General features: G+C 40.8%; 1 protein-coding gene across 1 annotated transcript; it reads left to right on the top strand.

The window, feature by feature from the left end:
* Positions 1–292: 292 nt before the first annotated feature.
* On the top strand, positions 293–11,586 carry LOC138982915 (uncharacterized). The gene is made up of 2 exons (XM_070356308.1): positions 293–393; positions 10,989–11,586. Exons 1-2 carry the CDS (start codon positions 293–295, stop codon positions 11,584–11,586), a joined length of 699 nt encoding a protein of 232 aa, XP_070212409.1.
* Positions 11,587–13,544: the final 1,958 nt, after the last annotated feature.

The following is a 13,544-nucleotide window of genomic DNA, read 5'->3' as shown; positions in this document are numbered from 1 at the left end:
ACACGAAGGGACCTCGGTTTTTCGTCTCATCCGAAAGACTAGCACTTGAACCCACCACCTAGGTTAGGAAAGGGGGGAGAAAATTGCTAACGCCCTGACCCAGGGTCGAACTCGCAACCTCTCGCTTCCGAGCGCAAGTGCGTTACCACTCGGCCACCCAGTATCCATACCAGACCATAAGCGATTCTGAGTGCTTGAGATGTAGCCAGATGAACGACTGAACGAACGAGAACCGAAGAAAAATAGGACTTTGTCTGTAAGTTCTAGGCGTGCCGAGACCATCCCCTGAGTGATGGAGAGGGTGAAGGACATTCAGGGCGTCCCGGAGACCCAGATCCTTCCCGCGCCGTGGTCGATAGGGAGAGGAATCGCAAACGGCAAGGTTATGACTCTGTCAGTCACAGCGCCCCATTCCACGTCTTTTCTTTGTCCCCAGCCAATATAGTGCTCCCAAGTCTCGCCAGGATACCCGCTGGGCGATCGAGGACCGGAACGACACGACCCCATTTCCCCCTGACCCAGATATCGGCTAGTGATGCTGGATAGGTCCAAATCTGGGCGACCCGGCGTCAAGCGACCCCACATTGAGCGACGCTACAATGGTGGAGTCGAAAAGAATCAAAGGAGCGGCAATATTAACGCCGCCCATTGTGTATGGCCTCAATTGGATCATCTACAAGGTGACCCCCCCCTCCCACCCCCCCCCCCAAAAAAAAAAAATGCAACCCACACAAATGATAACTTCTACATCTGTTGAGACCGAAGTACTTAACATTTGGTGTACAAGAACTTCAGCTTATGCATGACCAGTTCACACAATGGCAAGTGTGTGGGTCAAATGGTCCGAGCTGTTGTGCTCTTTTGAAACACAATTCCGAATCTTTTGTATTGGAAATATAGCGCCGCCAGTCATGGGGCTGCCCTTTGCGTTCTCGCCCATTAGAGGTGGAAACGGTCGAATTTGAAAGAATCGTCGGCCGTTATAAATGAGAGTCGATTATCGTCGCCCATTCCGGAGTTGCCCTTTGCGGGTTCCACCGTTTTGGGTGGTAGTGGAGAAATTCGACCCTGTCAGCGTCATTGAAGGTCGATAGCAAACCTCCCCAAAACGGCAAGGTCGCGCTCTCTGTCAGTCTGACCGGTCCATCACAGCGCCTCTTTGTGCACCGAGATTGGTGCAGTTGTCTGATTGTGTCGACTGGCACTGGTAGGCTATCGTCAGGCTTCTGGTTGTGTGTGTGTGTGTGTGTGTGTGTGTGTGTGTGTGTGTGTGTGTGTGTGTGTGTGTGTGTGTGACTGTCTGTCTGTCTGTCTGTCTGTCTGTGATTGTGTGTGTGTGTGTGTGTGTATGAGTGAGTATTTGTGTCCGTGTATGTATGTGTGTGTGTCTGTCTGTGTCTGTGTGTGCATTTGTGTCAGTGTGTGTGTGTGTGTGTGTGTGTGTGTGTGTGTGTGTGTGTGTGTGTCTGTCTGTGTCTGTGTGTGTGTGTGTGTGTGTGTGTGTGTGTGTGTATGTGTGATTCTGCTTAGATCTGCATAAGTGGTTCTGTTTTGTGTCATTCTACTTTGTTATTTACTAACCATTTTTAAAGGATCGTCACTGACGCAAGAGTCTTTTATTACGCAACGTTGGACCGTTGTATGGAACCTGGCCTTTGGCCTTTTCTTTTGGAAATCAGGATCCGAGTCGATAATTCCCGACACTAAACTCCCAAATGCCACATAATCGTATTCCTCGCAGTTTTTCACAGATCTAGCGTCGTATTGACGTTACCCCCGGCCTATCCCACCCTTGTTTATTTTCTTTTAATTTGCATTGCGCAGTCGATTGACGAAAGTGAGCGTCGAATTAGCATACGTGGCCGTATACGACGCGCTGCATAGCGAAATTCCTGTCCTGTGTGTTGTGTTTTGTAACTCAATACACGAAGCCTGCGGAGAATAGGAGTGCGGAATTTATATGTCAATTTAAATGACAATGTGGCTTCAGCTCAATTTAAATGATAATGTGGCTTCAGCTCAATTGATATTACAATGTGGTTTCATGTCAATTTAAATGACAATGCGGTTGCACGTCAATTTAAATGACAATGTTGTTTCATGTTAATTTAAATAACAATGTAGTTTCACGTCAATTTAAATGACAATGTGGCTCCATGTCAATTTAACTGACAATGTGTCTGTACGTCAATTTGTTTGACAATGTGGCCTCAAGTCAATTTAAATGACAATGTAGCTCCATGTCAATTTAAATGACAATGTGTATGTACGTCAATTTGTTTGACTATGTGGCCTCATGTCAATTTAAAAGACAATGTGGCTTTATGTCAATTTTACAGACAATGTGGCTTTATGTGTATACCGAAAGCGGCCAGGTACAGTTGTGTGTGTGTGTGTGTGTATGTGTGTATGGAGTGGTGGACTACTCTTCCCTTACACACAAGTGGATGAAATACAAGTAGATAACACTGTTCATTGGCTCTATCGACGCCCGTTTTTAACCGCTTGCTTCCCTTTATATGATAAACCGTCCATAGATCGTCGTTCTCCCGAACTAACTCCTTAGTATGTCATCGAGAATAGAGGATTTTGGGTAGAGAAATCCGTTCATGCAGTGACGTCAGCGCCTTTCGGCAATTGGTCAATGCATTTCGTATCAATAATGTCGGTCACGCTTGAAATGATCGCTACTTGATATTGCTTTCCAAACTTATACGAAGTGACCGGGAGCGTATGGTCAGTTATGAACTGAACAGTGAGATATAGAGAACAGTACACAAATTGATACCAACGGAGAGACTCGGAAACTCGAGTCAGTCGTAGCCACGCTCGAGAAATCAAGTGTAATATTTGAAGTTAAAATCTCTCTCGCCTACAGTGCGACAAAATAGCTCAGTTGGTAAAGCGCCCGATCGTGCGCTAGTCCTTACTTTTGTGGTCCCGGGTTCGATCCGCTTCGACAGCAATTTTATTTTTATTTTTTTCTGAACTCGCAATTCTTGTATTTTATTTATTTGCTTCATTCCAAACGTTTTGGATGATGTAATGAATCGAAATAATCAAAAAGTTGCATAATTTTTGAGTACTTCCAGCGGGACAATTTCCCCAGAATTTCCCATTATATTTTTGTTAGTAACCTCGGCTTTGGTGAAAATGTAATGCCCTATAGGTAATACCGCGACTACATGTGATGATGAGAACAAGAAACGTACAAATCACAAATACGAACGGGGCAACCGACTTGCCGACAAATGTTCGTTCAATAACTCGGGCACGTGGAAGATATGGTTGCAGTTCAAGTATTAGTGTTCACACGTTTCGGTCGACAGCCGCCGTGGCAGGGTGGTAGTACGTTTGCTTGCAGATCCGGCGGTCTCGAGTCGAGTCCCATAATTGGCAAGTCTTTTGTAAAACATTTTTTCTCAATTTTTCAACTGTTTCTTCTTTTCTTAACTCTATATACTTGTATTTTTTGTTTTTACATTTAGTCAAGTTTTGACTAAATGTTTTAACGTAGAGGGGGAATCGAGACGAGGGTCGTGGTGTATGTGTGTGTGTGTGTGTGTGTGTGTGTGTGTGTGTGTGTGTGTGTGTGTGTGTGTATGTGTGTGTGTGTGTGTGTGTGTGTGTGTCTGTCTGTCTGTCTGTCTGTGCGTATGTGTGTATGTGTGTAGAGCGATTCAGACTAAACTACTGGACCGATCTTTATGACATTTGACATGAGAGTTCCTGGGATATCCCCGGACATATTTTTTCTTTTTTTCGATAAATACTTTTGATGACGGCTTTTTGTAAAACATTGAGGCGGCACTGTCACACCTTCATTTTTCAATCAAATTGATTGAAATTTTGGCCAAGCAATCTTCGACGAAGGCCGGACTTCGGTATTGCATATCAGCATGGAGGCTTCAAACTTAATTAATGATTTTGGTCATTAAAAATCAGAAAATTGTAATTAAATGGTTTTTTTATAAAATGATCCAAAATTACTTTCTTTTTTGTATCATGTTCTGATTCCAAAAACATATAAATATGTTATATTTCGATTAAAAACAAGCTCTGAAAATTAAACATTATAAAAACTATGATCAAAATTAAATTTCCGAAATCGATTTAAAAACAACTTCATCTTATTCCTTGTCGGTTCCTGATTCCAAAAACATATAGATATGATATGTTTGGATTAAAAACACGCTCAGAAAGTTAAAACGAAGAGAGGTACAGAAAAGCGTGCTATGCAGCACAGCGAAACCACTACCCCGCTGAACAGGCTCGTCAGTTTCACTCCGTTATGCACAAGCGGCGGACTACGGTCATTGTGAAAAAATGCAGTGCATTCAGTTTCATTCTGTGAGTTCCACAGCTTGACTAAATGTAGTAATTTCGCCTTACGCGACTTGTTGATTCTTTCTTTATTTGGTGTTTAACGTCGTTTTCAACCACGAAGGTTATATCGCGACGGGGAAAGTGGGGAGATGGGATAGAGCCACTTGTCAATTGTTTCTTGTTCACAAAAGCACTAATCAAAAATTTGCTCCAGGGGCTTGCAACGTAGTACAATGTATTACCTTACTGGGAGAATGCAAGTTTCCAGTACAAAGGACTTAACATTTCTTACATACTGCTTGACTAAAATCTTTACAAAAATGGACTATATTCTATACAAGAAACACTTAACAAGGGTAAAAAGAGAAACAGAATCCGTTAGTCGCCTCTTACGACATGCTGGGGAGCATCGGGTAAATTCTTCCCCCTAACCCGCGGGGGGGTAACTTGTTGAATTATCGCAAAGGTTTTGAGTTGTGTATTGAAAATCGATTATAGTGCGTGAGTGCCCTTGAACAGCTTTCCCACAATCCTGTATTCTATTTTTAGTATGGGATATCCCCAAGGAAAGGTCAAAGGACATATGTATCATCGCGTGTCGACTGCTGGTAATGGTACGTAGTACATTACTTCTAGTATAATAGACTTCTGCCTACATAAATGCTTTGACAGATCTGTGGTCGTTATCCATATGGCTTACTTATTCCTTACCCCTCTTATTCTCTCTTTTCAACTCTTTATCCGCAGACATGTGTATTGAAAGTATGTAGGATATGATAATGTCTGTCTGTGTATATTGTTTATACATGTGTTTATGCGCAATCGTATGTAAAGATATATGTTTGTTAAAAAGGGGTTTAAAAAACACAACATGGCTTACTGGGAATTAAAAGTGTATGTTTAGTTGTTGAACCAATAACAATAACAATAACAATAACAACACTTTATTGTCCATTAAAATGAATACATTAAAACGGAAAATTGCCTTCGACACGTCTAACCTGTCTGTCAACGATTATAAAACACACACCGACATAGAATTACAAGAACAATGTTGGTTTAATGTGGACAGGCTGTATATTTTTGTTATATATCAAACTGGAAGGATGCTGCAACCCCATGTTACAGCCTGCAAAGACCTGTGGTGTTTTGCAATATGGCTTGCACGGGTAAAAAACAGATATTTTTAATAGCGGAACCAATGTTTTGTGTAATCTGGCCATAGATATCTTTCTACCGGGAGGAAGCGACCCGAACTTCCCGGCAATCGGATGATGAAGTAAATGAAATTAAAGCCTTCAATGCTTCAATGAGCTGTATAGTTTTGTTATACTGTATATCAAAATGGTAGACTACTCTTGCCCGACAAAAAACCTGGACAAATCTCTGGTCGTTAACAATAAGGTTTGCACGGAAACAGAATATCATCAATCGCTGAACCAATGTTTGTGTATTGTAGTCAAAGTACGGGAAGAAAGATACATTTGTTTGTGTATCGTGGCCAATGCACGGGAAGAAAGATATCTTCAATGGCGGAACTAATGTTTTGTTCAGGCAGTTTTCAGTTCGTGACAGCGGAACCAATGTTTGTGCGTGGCTCTCTGACGTCTTTCGTTGGTCTAAATAAAAATCACAGATTTTTTTTTTTTTTTTTTTTTTGTGGGGGGGGGGGGGGAGTCGACGTCCCTTACTGACAAACCAGACGATGTCCGTTATGTTGTCCCACGGCATTTCCTGCCCACTGTGCCCCACAACTTGTTTGTTTTTTTTGTTTTGTTTTTTTTAAACATCAGCTGCCCCACAACTTGTAGTGTTTTCACATTTGGATATTTGTTTGCATCGACCTATTTTTTTCTCCTTTTTTTCCCCTCTTTTTCCCTCCGTTTTTATACATCTGTTGCGAAATCTTTATCGGTATAAAATCGGTCGATGCACAAAAATATCGCCAGTTGGATAGCTTTGGGGCTCAGACGCCTTTGAGCGTTTCCTCGAAATCTTTTGACAGCATTAATTCCCAAGCGATTAAATATATTAACGTTAAGAATACTGAGCTATTTTTAGCTTCCTGTCTCAGAAATCATATGAAACATGCACTTAAATATGTGTCAAATCGGACAGTATCTTACTCTTGTTTTGAGTAAAAGAAGTAATTTCAGAACAAAATCTGCTAGTGCAAAAATATCGCCAGATGTACAGGTTTGTGACTGTGGCGACATTTAAGACTGAAGACAATCTAGAGGGTGAATGGTTCGAGTGCTTAGATATTTTTAGCTCCCTATCGAAAAGCATGTATCAGAAATCACTTGTGAAATGGACCAAAATAATTTTGAAGTCGGGCAGTATTTCACTCTTGTTTCGAGTACATCTTGATCGGAGAAAAATCGGTAATTGCAAAAATATGGCCAGGTGATCAGCTATGCAATTTTGGGTGGGGTGTATTGCCAAGGAATCCAAAAGATGTAAGTTGAGTGTGCTGAACTATTTTTAGCTTCTTGTCGAAGAAAGTCGTCCGCGATCACTCGAGAAACGCAACAAGTTTCCACTCGGGTGCTACTTCAAGATGCTTAAAAATTAAATAAACAGATACACAAATAAATAAATAAATAATGAATGAATGAATGAATGAATGAATGAATGAATGAATGAATGAATGAATAAGTAAAAACACCGGCAACATTCTGGAAATTAACTATGAAGGAAAATTAAAAGAGATTAAAAGAATTTTAAACGATTGGAGCAGAAGACAGTTGACACCATTCGGTAGAATTATAATTTTGAAAACTTTGGTCCTTTCAAAATTGGTTTATTTATTAACCGTATAGCCAGACCCACCCGAAGACTTTTTACGAGAAGTGAATGCAGCCTTTTATTCCTTCCTGTGGAATGGTAAACATGCAAAGATTCGGCGTAATGTCGTTTGCAGACCCTATTGCAATGGTGGTCTGATCATATTTACACTTTTGTGGCATCAGTAAAGATAAATTGGATTCGCAGATTAAAGATGTTTGAATTTGATGTAAAAAAGCTTATTTTTGATATGATACCTGGAATGAAAGACATATTTAAAGTGGGTGCCGAGTATGTAAATGTGTTAATGAAAAGATGTGGTAACAGTTTTTGGAAGGACGTTTTGAAACATTATAAGAAATGCTGTTCCTTAAGCGAGGTAATTAATGTGAATGATTTTGTTTCCGAATGTATACATTACAATTTGAACATTATACGAGACCACGGTACAATAGTAAATAAGGAATGGATTGAAAATGATGTAGTGTTTGTCCATCAGTTGCTACATTTAAATGGAAATTTCTTTACCTTTGAAGAATTTAGGTTAAATTTTCCTTTTGTTCAAACTAATTTTGTATTCTATGAGGGAGTGATTAAGTCCTTACGAAAATATCAGAGAAAAGTTATTGTACAAATTGATTCCTTGAATTATTTCCAGATTAGAGATTATAAACCATGGCAGATTATCTGTAGAGGTAAACAGGCAATTGAAGAAGTCTTTTTGAAATCAAAATTTGATGATAACCCTGCAGGCATGAACAGATGGAATATGTATTTTTACAACCTGGAAACAGATTTTTGATAAGTGTTTTAAAACAACTAAGGACACACAGTTAAGATGGTTCCAGAGCAGATTGCTTCACCGCATTCTTGGTGTTGCTAGCCGGTTATTTGTTCAAAAGATTCTTGACAGTCCCCTTTGTGCCTTTTGTAAATTTGAAAATGAAACAATTTCCCATATATTTTGGTACTGCCCGCTTAGTCGGAAATTTTGGACTGATTTGGAAGATTTGTTAAACAGAAGTGGTATTTACCGCGCAAATGTTCTTTTTACAGAAGAATTTATTTTGTTTGGGTGTATGAACAATGTTAAGGTAGATGTGGTTTTGGATTTTATCATTTTGTTTGAAAAGTTTTATATTTATAAGAGTAAGTTACAAGAGACAAGGCCACTGTTAAGAAATATTTTTAAGAAATTTGAAATACAGATTTGAAATAGAAAAAATATTCCAGTTTCAATTCTGGTAACATTACCACATTTTGTAGAATTATGGTCCCCATATGAAGAGTTGGTTAGGTAGTACGCTAGGTTGTGCAGAGATGTGATGATTTGCGTATATATATATATGTGTTTTTGTTTTGATTTTTGTTTGTTTGTTTGTTTGTTTGTTTTTTTGTTTGACAGTATTATTAACTGACTATATTATCATTAAGCAGGAAATACGTCCATAATGTCAAGTATTGTAATCTGCATGTTATGTTAAGCTCCGGCCTTACTTGTAGGCGAACGGTATGTTACATGTCGGTCTGTCTGTTATGCCCTAATGTTGTATGTCTTGTATACTTGCCATTTACATGTTTATTATAAATGTTGAAGGATGAATGATGATACATTGTAGACATATGCATGTTATTGATTAAAAGCCCTACAATGATATGCTAAGCAAAATAAAAAAAATAAAAAATAAATAGATAGATAAATGAATAAATACAAAAACAAGAACAAGATAACAATAAAAATGTACTCACTAAAACACGAACAATAAAAACACGAACAGACCGGGTTATATAATAGATAAATAGATAGAATAAGCGAATCGGCTCACATTTACAATTTTCAAATAATAACGTATAGACAGCTTTTGCTTTTTTTCATCGTAAAAACCCCGCGTGGCTCAATTACGTTCATGTGAACATCTATATATATATATACTAGATGAATACCCGCTTCGCCGGGTACGGCTTCGCCGGGAAGAAGGGCGAAACGTGCTGTCCTCTCCAAGTCCTCTCTGGGACTTCTATATCTCGCTTATATCTTGCTTGAAAAGAGAAAAAGAGGCGGGGGGGGGGGGGGGGGGGATAAGTTGATACTCGGAGAGGTCGAATTGACGGCGAAGTTGAAATAAGCGAGATACTTGTTAATACTTTCCCTTCAAAGTTTGCTGACTGCTTGGAACTACCTAAATTATTCCACTCGGAATTTGAAAATACTCTGTTTCTGTTGTCCATGTTCTGTGCAAAGCATACCACAATAAACACAGCACACATAAAAACGTATCGCTTTAAGTTTTATAATCTGTATGTGTGTACTTATCAGGAGGAAGAAAAAAAGTATATCTACAGTAACGCAAATGATTTGCTTTTCAATTGTATGTCGGACTGAGACAGCGAAAGCTTTGACCCAGTTTGAACTCTGGCTGAGATTTTTTTTAAAGAAGAATAAAAGGTCTGTACACTACACCAGCGTGTGGGGCGATCGACGTCACTGAGCCTTTGTAATGTTACGTTGATATCTCCCGTGGGGCACGGACGGACGTTTCTCGCCCAGTTAACGCTCGGTTTGATATGACTTTCGATTCCTCGTCGGCAGCCAGATTAACAGTGCCTTTAAAAATCATTCAAAGAGGGCAATTAATTTCGTGCCGTTATACTTACACCCCCCCCTCCCCCCCCCCCCCCCCCCCACTCTCTCAAAATACACAATCATTTGCATCCATTGATTTGAGAGTGATGCGCGTGACATGAGACTGTGCAAATATTTATTTGGGTATCTCTGTGTATCGTGTTTCCAACGTCAAGGCGCGGAACTGCTTTCGTGCACCGACATCTAGTGCATGCCTTTTCTGTTCTCTCAAAGATTTTCACTCTGCGGGGGAGCCTGAGAAAGGGAGGGAGGATTATGAGTGGGGAGGGAAGAGCGAAGACAGGCGGTTGGAGGGGGGTGGGGGTGGTAAACAGTAGACATCTGTGTCTGTGCGTGAGTCAGTATCTTTGCACGCGTGTTTGTGTGTGTGTGTGTGTGTGTGTGTGTGTGTGTGTGTGTGTGTGTGCAAGTTCAGTGCTTCGGCCGATGTGTGTGTGTGTGTGTGTGTGTGTGTGTGCAAGTTCAGTGCTTCGGCCGATGTGTGTGAGTGTGTGTGTGTGTGCCAGTTCAGTGCTTCGGCCGATTTGTGTGTGTGTGTGTGTGTGTGTGTGTGTGTGTGTGTGTGTGTGCAAGTTCAGTGCTTCGGCCGATGTCGGTTAGTTCTACAATTGATGTTGTCTTTCTCCAAGTCGCTAACGCCTTTCGCCGTCTAGAGTTTTTTGCTCAATGTTTTTGATTTAAACAAATTGTATTTGCATTCAAATGATCTCATGAATGCACAGCGAAGAAAACTTTAGGGAGACAACAACAACTTTGCTGTGTTTGTTCAGCATATGGCTTTTAAGATGTGAAAACACATTCTCAGTTTTCTTGTTGTGTTAGACTGTTATTCACAGCCATTTTGTAATGGTAAGCGATATTCAAGAATGCTGCTCCGCAGTAAAAAAAACAAAACTCTTTAGCCTATAACAAAAAATATACAATGAAATAGTCTGTATGAGGACAAGAAGTAAATATGAGAAAGCTATATAATATCTATAAAAATGTTACTCGAACACAGAAAACTTCACTGTTAAAATAAATAAAAAGCTTTTTATGACAAAAAAAACCACAAATGCACAACAAAGTCATCTGTGTTCATAATTAACAGACAATACGTGAAACAAAGTCAAATCATGTATTAGTAACTTGTTTCCCTGTTGCTGGTTCCTACCCCGACCGTCAATCCGCTTCTTCCCAATGGTACGGATGTCAAACTGTTCAAAAGTACATGGCATGGCTTCTTTCAAAGCCGTTTCGACGGCCACGCTTCCTTCAAGCCTCACAGCCGTTTTGACGGCCACGCTTCCTTCAAGCCTCACAGCCGTTTTGACGGCCACGCTTCCTTCAAGCCTCACAGCCGTTTTGACGGCCACGCTTCCTTCAAGCCTCACAGCCGTTTCGACGGCCACGCTTCCTTCAAGCCTCACAGCCGTTTTGACGGCCACGCTTCCTTCAAGCCTCACAGCCGTTTCCACGGCCACGCTTCCTTCAAGCCTCACAGCCGTTTTGACGGCCACGCTTCCTTCAAGCCTCACATCTGTTTCGACGGCCACGCTTCCTTCAAGCCTCACAGCCGTTTTGACGGCCACGCTTCCTTCAAGCCTCACAGCCGTTTTGACGGCCACGCTTCCTTCAAGCCTCACAGCCGTTTTGACGGCCACGCTTCCTTCAAGCCTCACAGCCGTTTTGACGGCCACGCTTCCTTCAAGCCTCACAGCCGTTTTGACGGCCACGCTTCCTTCAAGCCTCACATCTGTTTCGACGGCCACGCTTCCTTCAAGCCTCACAGCCGTTTTGACGGCCACGCTTCCTTCAAGCCTCACAGCCGTTTCAGTCTACGAGTCTGATATATTTTTCTGACAGCAAATTAAAGCCAAACAGAATCACAGCTTGGCGATTTTGGGTCTTTAGATAATGCATGAGAGCAACCGAGTAGCCTGGATAGACCACCAGGATTCTTTTAAACGATATTGATGTCAAAATGAATGCTATGCCTTCCTTCAACAAGTTTAAATCACAACACGTTTTAAACAACATAACGTCACGCTCATAAGATAATTGCCTAGATGTTATTTTTTGATATTTTGAGAAAAACGCAAAAAAACTTTCTTTGGTTTCTGAACAATCTGCCTATCTCATTTTAGTTATAAGTTGCACACTGCCTATCTCGAGCATTGACAGCTGGATAGACGTGAGATAAAGAGCTGACAGCAACATTTTCAATCAGGAAAACTGCATAACAAACCCATAAAGAGCTTTTGCATACTTTCACATTCTCAAAACAAGTCTTCCTGTATCATAAAGAAAAAGTGCCTAACTCAAGAAACGAGATCGGCAGTTTTGCTTACGTTACCGTGGCAATGGTTGAGGATGGTCTGAGAGTTTGTACTCTCTAACAAATGACCCTTCCAGTAGCTTCCCCTGTAGTTTCACTACAGAAATGCCTAACACTGAGATAGGTATTTTTCTTATGAGCGTGACTATAATGTACGATTCTGTGAGTTTGATATTTTTTTCTGTTGGACATAGCAGAAGTGGATTAAACTAGAAGTGCACAACCACCATTACATCCCGTTTTTCTGTGGCATTTCTCAATCTTAGTATTCACAAATCAATGATGAGACTCCTTATCTATCAAACCGAGTAAACTGCCACGCATTTTCAACACGATTTTGACGTTTCTAAGAATGTCATTTTGGCAGCGAAAGACAAACAGTTTCACAGCCCGGCGATGCTGGGTCATAGATACTGAGTGACAGCAAACCGCTTAGATAGACCACCTCTATTCTACCCAACGCTAGGGGTCATTCTCTGAGTCATGGTCCAATAGCGTAACATAATCACATGGAAGTTCAAAGAAAATCGTTAAAAACTTCATTTGCAATAAAAATAGGATGTGATAAAACTATAAGTTGAATTTTTTCAAAGAAACTTGTTGGTTTTCCTTACATGGAGCGGCAAAGTACGTAACCCTTTGTTTTGCACTGCACAGTCGAAGCATTGGCACCTAAAGACATTGACATGTTTGCCTCGACCGAACAAGATGTTTTTGCATTTAATTAAATAATGAACAATATTTTCAAAAAACTACTTCAACACAATAGACCTTTTTCACTTAAATTTTGGCGCATGCGCTGTGAAGTTTATTGTCAGATCTACCGGAACTAGGGGGCAAAAGGAAAAATCGACAACGAGGCTTGGTGCAAAGTCAAGTGCGGAGACGACGAGGCAAACTGTTGTGTTTGCAACTGCAAGTGCAACAGTGGAATGAAGAAAGAGAAATACGGTGGACAGAATTTGTCATTGTATAGTTTTCCGATGGGTGCAAGTGCGAAGGCGTAACAGCGAAGGACGCGATGGGTGCAAGCAATCCGACGACAGGGGTTTGTCGTGCCATTGAAAAGTCTGCTCGAGTCACTTCGTGTCTGGCAATGGCACGGCTATCAGCGATGCCAACTACGTTGACTTCGTACCCACCCTTAATCTTGGATTTCCCCCTCCCCACTCTCTACCTCTCTCTTTCTCTCGCATGATACCGTATATACATACACGGATGTTTTTCTGTGTGTGAGTTTGTGTGTACGATACCGTGTGTACGTATGCGTTTGTGCGTGTGTGTGTGTGCGGTGTGTGTGTGTGTGTAATGAAAAGAGAGAGAGAGAGAGAGAGAGAGAGAGAGAGAGAGAGAGAGAGAGAGAGAGAGAGAGAGAGAGAGCGGTAATTGAATTTGGCTTTTACCGAATGAAAACTATTGTCAAAAACAGTGCATTAAGAACTAAAACCAACCAACCATAAAATAAAAAGC

The sequence above is a fragment of the Littorina saxatilis genome, linkage group LG12, assembly GCF_037325665.1.
Source record: "Littorina saxatilis isolate snail1 linkage group LG12, US_GU_Lsax_2.0, whole genome shotgun sequence".
In the NCBI taxonomy this organism is placed as follows: domain Eukaryota; kingdom Metazoa; phylum Mollusca; class Gastropoda; order Littorinimorpha; family Littorinidae; genus Littorina; species Littorina saxatilis.
The sequence above is the reverse complement of the archived record's forward strand: the minus strand, read 5'-3'. Positions and strand labels throughout refer to the sequence as shown.